The sequence below is a fragment of the Stegastes partitus genome, unplaced genomic scaffold, assembly GCF_000690725.1.
Source record: "Stegastes partitus isolate 25-593 unplaced genomic scaffold, Stegastes_partitus-1.0.2 Scaffold1026, whole genome shotgun sequence".
NCBI lineage: Eukaryota > Metazoa > Chordata > Actinopteri > Pomacentridae > Stegastes > Stegastes partitus.
This window is the reverse complement of record NW_007578757.1, coordinates 151536-157538: the sequence shown is the minus strand read 5'-3', so window position 1 is coordinate 157538 and position 6003 is coordinate 151536. Positions and strand designations below refer to the sequence as shown.

The 6003-nt window shown below is 44.1% G+C and overlaps 1 protein-coding gene across 1 annotated transcript in view; it reads left to right on the top strand.

Annotated features, from left to right (window-relative positions):
* The window catches only part of adcy2b (adenylate cyclase 2b (brain)), a 57423-nt gene that overhangs the window by 11200 nt on the left and 40220 nt on the right, over positions 1-6003 (top strand). The window contains exons 3-4 of the mRNA XM_008295166.1: positions 4101-4262; positions 5170-5319. Coding sequence (XP_008293388.1) covers positions 4101-4262; positions 5170-5319 — 312 coding nt within the window. The remainder of the gene's footprint in view (positions 1-4100; positions 4263-5169; positions 5320-6003) is intronic.

The following is a 6003-nucleotide window of genomic DNA, read 5'->3' as shown; positions in this document are numbered from 1 at the left end:
GGTAAGAAAGAGATCATTATTGAAACTCTGTACATGAAGTATGTGTCTTTCCAGTGCACATAAGATTTGGAGAAATCCAGCTTGACAGGCGTGTTGTGCCTCCCTACAGTTGATACGGTATGATGGGTGAGTGTACAGTCAGTCAGCAATTAGAGACATATGCCCTACATAGGGAAGTGAAGCAAACGTTACTCAACTAAATAAAGTTAAACTCACAGCAACAGTAATTTAAAGGTGTAATCCAGCACTATGTTATGATACCAAAAACATCAACGCTTATGGACTCATAGGATATAATATAGTGATCCACATGAAAGCAGCAAAGACTCTTCTGACCTCATTCTTAGTCGATAACTAAAAATGTCAGACCCTGCAGAATGCGAGCAGTTGCATCTTTTCATTAGACTCTGTCGGGTAAAGGACACTCTGATGCAAACAGTAAATGAGTATGTGACTGGGAATAATCAAACCTCATAATTAAAGCCCGCCTTTTGACACGTGCATAAACACTCATGAGGTTTTTTTTTTTTTTTTGAGTACACGTGTGTGCTTAATATGTGACGCACATCTGTTTGTCAGTTCAGACGTGTCTTTTTATATGCATACATGATGGTGTGTGAGTGCAGTATTAATTCCAGGTGTTAATGAGGCCTGATGAAAGCTGGAGATGAGCAGATCGGCAGACAGACACATTGGTTTTCAGCGCCAGGCTCCGTCTCTGGAATCCTATTTTCTCATGCTTGCGTCCTGTCTCCCCCGATTCATCAAATCCCATTTTTTTCTCCCCCTCAGCTTCTCCACCTGCCTCCTTTTCTCCTGTTAAGACACCGCCACCCACTCTCCACCTCACCCCACCATGCCCAAATTTCCTCTCTCTTACCTTCTTTTCCTCCTTTGGGGGGGGGAGATATTTTTATCATCAGCCACCTGTGAGAGCATAATCATTCTGCATTATTAATCACTCTATTCTGCTCCCATGACTCTTCCACTTACGCATCTATCCATCTATCTATCTATCTATCTATCTATCTATCTATCTATCTATCTATCTGCACCTTTGCTTTTCTGTCCTCCTGAAAAGAATTTTTAAAAAAACAAGCAAGGAAGAAAGAAACTTGCCTGCGAGCAGAAATCCGGTAAAAAGAGAACAGTTGGAGCTGCAGCCGACTCTCGGTGGGTTGGATTGATTGTGATTACTGAGAGAACAGCATGTCTGATGGAGCACACAGAGCTAATAACAGTGAGGGCCTGACAAAAGAGAGAGAAAAGGTGAGGGGAGGCCAGAAAAAAGAGAGAGGTAGAGATAGGCTGGTTCTCTCTTCAACCATTCATTTTTAACCCCTCCACCCCATCCGCCCTCCTCCGTGCTCACCTGCTCACCGTCTTCCTGCGTGCACACATCTCGTAGACACACAGCACAAGCCATATCTGCCCCCATCTAGCTGCATTACCCCGTTAGTCTGGGCTTCATTAGATTTCACTGAAGGCCGCAGCTCTTTCCAGAAGGCAGATTGAACATGGCCGTCACACCTGGTACCCTGGAATCAAGACACACTTACCTGTGTGTGTGAGTCTGTGTGCATGTGTGTGTGTTAGAACATACTTGCGAAGAAAAATAACCAAACAACCAAAGAAAAAAAAAACGTGGGTGCTTGCTTCCAAAAATGTTGCTGAGCTGCTTAGGCTCATAAATGCTGAAGTGAGTGGAGAGCAAAACATTGTTGATGTAAGTATTCGAGCGTAGTCATTTGTGCGTCTGTGTGTATTTGCGTTAGGAGGCAAGCGAGCGTGTTGCTGCTTTCGTCTGAAACACAGAAGAGAGTTGTGCGCTCGGAACAAGAGAGAGAGAGAAAAAAAAGTAATCGAAGGAGCTGAAGTGAGATGATGGCTGCAGCTCCCATCTCCAAGTGTTTGAGGCTGTATTAGGATTCAGGCTGGAGTGCGGTGGAGATGGAGTGTGTCTGGCTGCCTGCGTAGCAGACAGAAGCAGGTGACGCACCTGAAATTGAACTGCCATTCTCAATTCCTCACAGCCACCCAAACAGACTGGACGTCACACACTCAAAGTCCCCTCGTTTTTGTTTCGGAGGTGGGAGTTCAGGGTCACGAGTTGAAGGTTGTGGCAGAAATATTCAGGACCTTTAAAGCATCACATCTGCTACGACGTCAGCATCCTTCCCGTTGTTGGTTCCCTTAGCAACAGAAGGTCTAAGCCTACACAAAACAACTCTTTGTGTTCTTAGGTCGTCTTTCAGAAGAAACTCGGTCAACCAATCACTTATATCCAGTGTTCTGGTGTTGATTTTGCTCGACAAAGCACCACGTGTCAGTGATGGAAGTGATATTATGTTTGTGATCTGTCGCTGCAAATGATATCTACACTGCTGACGAGTGTCTTCCCAGCTTGTACTTTTTGAAAGGCAGTAGGGAATGTAGGACAACGTGTATTTAAATCTTGTGTTATTTAAAGTTTATCTGTATAATCCCATGAGAGACAATCTAAGAAGAGTTTGTTTTCAGGGGAAATGATTTACTCAAAGCCGTCACTCTCAGTCGATTCCTGTTTGCCCCGACCGACTCTCAGAACCTGAGAGACATAGGAAATAAACAGACAGGCAGGAAGGTCAGAGTTCATCTGGTGTCCCAGTTGGAACTGTGACCTGATCCTGCTGGTCGCCACCGCGGTCCCCATAACAGGAAGGGGTGGACTGACAACAGAGGAAGTGGACAGGGACAAGGCAGGAGGTTAAGGCACAAGGTATCAATGAGCAACGTGATGTGAGAAACACACATCAATACATGCGCACACCGCACAGAAACACACATTCAGGATTTGATCTAAACCTGGAAATAGAGAGAGCTGGTCCCAGTAAACAAGCAGCAAACTCCTTAGAAATAGTTTCCACCGAGCCCGACTACTGTTTCATTCCCATATGTAAGGAAATACTTCAGCAGTCATTTTGTCTTTGTCATGCTTCCGTGTGCTCTATTCTTGTTTTCATCTCAGTTTATCACAGGATGGTTATAAAACTAAGTGAGCGGCCCACTCTTCTCTTGTAATTTATCACAGAATCAGCAGTTTATCATTGGATCTTTGTGTGAAGAAGCTGGCAACCCACTCAGCTGTGTTCTGTATTTAGACAAACAGTAGACAAAGAGGGAAAACACAACACAAATCCCTGGTGGGATTCATTCACAGGCATTTTTGTAATATTTATTTAGAACTACTGTTGCTGTTTTTGGTGGAACTTGCAACTTCTATGAACATGCGTATCAGCAAAAACCTCAATTCAGTAAATATCCAAAGTATGCTGGCAGTTCTGTAAATTTGAGGAATATTTGAGGCAAGTTTTTGTCCTTCTCTCAAAGAGTAGTTAAATTATTATGTATATGCAAGGTGGCGCAGTTGGTAGCACTGTTGCCTCGCAGCAAGAAGGTTGCCGGTTTGCGTCCCGGTGGGGGCACCGGAATCTTTCTGCGTGGAGTTTGCATGTTCTCCCCGTGCAGCGTGGGTTCTCTCCGGGTTCTCCGGCTTCCTCCCACAGTCCAAAAACATGTTGAGGTTAATTGGTGATTCTAAATCAGGGGTGTCAAACTCTGGTCCTCGAGGGCCGCAATCCTGCATGTTTTAGATGTTTCTCTCTTCCAACACACCTGATTCAAATGATCAGCTCATCATCAAGCTCTGCAGCAGCCTGATAACGATGCTGATCATTTGAATCAGGTGTGTTGGAAGAGGGAAACATCTAAAACTTGCAGGATTGCGGCCCTCGAGGACCAGGATTCGACACCCCTGTTCTAAATTGTCCGTAGGTGTGAATGTGAGTGTGCTTGGTTGTCTGTCTCTAAGTGTAGCCCTGTGATAGACTGGTGACCTGTCCAGGGTGTCCCCTGCCTTCACCCTAAGTCAGCTGAGATAGGCTCCAGCCCCCAGCGACCCTAGTGAGGATTAAGCGGTGTATAGATAATGGATGGATGGATGGATGTATATATATATATATATATAGAGGCATAAATCGGATCACAAAGAATATATCTAGTTTATTTCAGACAATGTTAGACCTGTAAACTGTTGACATCTTCTTGTTTTGTTTTTCCAGGTGTCCTTCTTCCTCTTCATCGTGTTTGTTGTTTACACCATGCTGCCCTTCTCCATGAGAGGGGCCATTATCGCCAGCGGCATCACCTGTTTCTCACACACTGTCACCCTCAGCATCTGTCTGACCTCAACTGTGACAGAACTGGAACCTCTCATCTGGCAGGTAAGACAGATATTTGTCCAGCCTCAGACCTCGGAACATACAGTTTAACCAGAAACATACATTTCACAGCACTTCCTGCCTTGGTCTTCTGAATGTCTTAATAAATGCACTTCTGCACTATTTAGAGTTAGTTTCTCACATTCATAAGGCTGTTCCATGCACGATTAAAAATGGTGAGGTACAACGTTTTAATAAGGCCTGGGCTGTAAAAGAGCGAACCTGTCCTGTGTTGTTGTGACACAGCGCATTCAGCAGACCCCTAGAGTAATATGAACTGCCTTTTAATGTACTCATGGAGCAGCTCTTAAAAACTGGCTCGAACTGAGTGGACTCTTGATACAGTAACAACAAAAAAAAAAGTCTCACCACAGATGAATGAGATAAAAATACAATCTGTAAACCTCAATGAAAATGGAGAAACATGCCAAATATTACACAGTGAAGTAGAATGTATTTTGCATCTCATTCACTTCTGAGGCTGACACACACACACACACACACACACACACACACACACATACTCTCTCCTTCTAATCAACCATCAAAGTAAACACACTGATAACGCTCTAATCACTGTCGTCTCTGCTCTTTCTCACACACACACACACATGCACAGTGGAAAAGTACACCAACAATAAAACATGCTCCAAGACACTCATTGTCCTTGGTTACAGCACCAAGGACAACCTATTGATATGCAGCTCCACATTTTAAAGAGCTTGAGGTTGACACAGGTGGAAAGCACTGTGGAGCTGTGTGCCTGGTTTTACAAGGTAATAGTGTGGGCTTAAGTGGACGGTCGTATGGCGGGGGGAAATTACAGGTTCATATCTGTAACACGCCCCACTTCCGAATGCCCTTTTAATGGCTTATTCGTTGCATGTATGTGTGTGTGTGCACGTGGCAGATCCTAGCCAATGTAATCATCTTCACCTGTGGTAACCTGGCCGGGGCCTATCACAAGCATCTGATGGACTTGGCACTCAAGCAGACCTATCAAGACACCTGCAACTGCATCAAGTCGCCCATCAAGCTAGAGTTTGAGAAGCACCAACAGGTACGCAGCACGAGAGAGACAGATTTTGAATAACGAGTACGTGAGGTTTTAAAGAGAGGCTTTGGTTTCTTTGAAGCAAGGTTGTATGAGATACTGAGCAGTAGTCAGTGTGTTTCCAGCAGCAGATGATGGTTAGTTTGCCCCAAGTTTGGAGAAGTCTATAGTCTGTATTTTAGCCACCCAAAAAATAGGCTAGCCAAGCAGAAGAAATCTGTACTGGTTTAAGTGCATGCTACATTTAGAATATGTACCTCGCAGTCAGACAGCCCTTTACGATGAGGCACTGGAGCAGTTATATAGCTTTCTTCAAAGCTGCTGACAAAAACAGGATTTTTGCCTCCCAAATCTCAGATGTATATAGCTATTGTCTGACTTTGCTACTGTATGAATATCTGAACTAACGAATCAAAACTGACATGCTAAAAACCCCCAAAGTCATACAGTGGTAGACCAGCAGCTTCTCTATTCTGTGAGGTAAAATGAACGTTTTGACTCTGGTGGCTTTGAAGAGAGCTCAGAGTGATGTAACTGTTTCAGCATCCATTCGTACAGGGCTGTCTGAGAGGCAAAGTAAAGCTGTGAAAATATTCTAAATATAGCGTACACCTCAACTGAAATAGATTTTATTTAGCTGGGACACTTTTTTTAGGTGGCTAAAATAAATTTTGCGGCCGACTCTGTCCA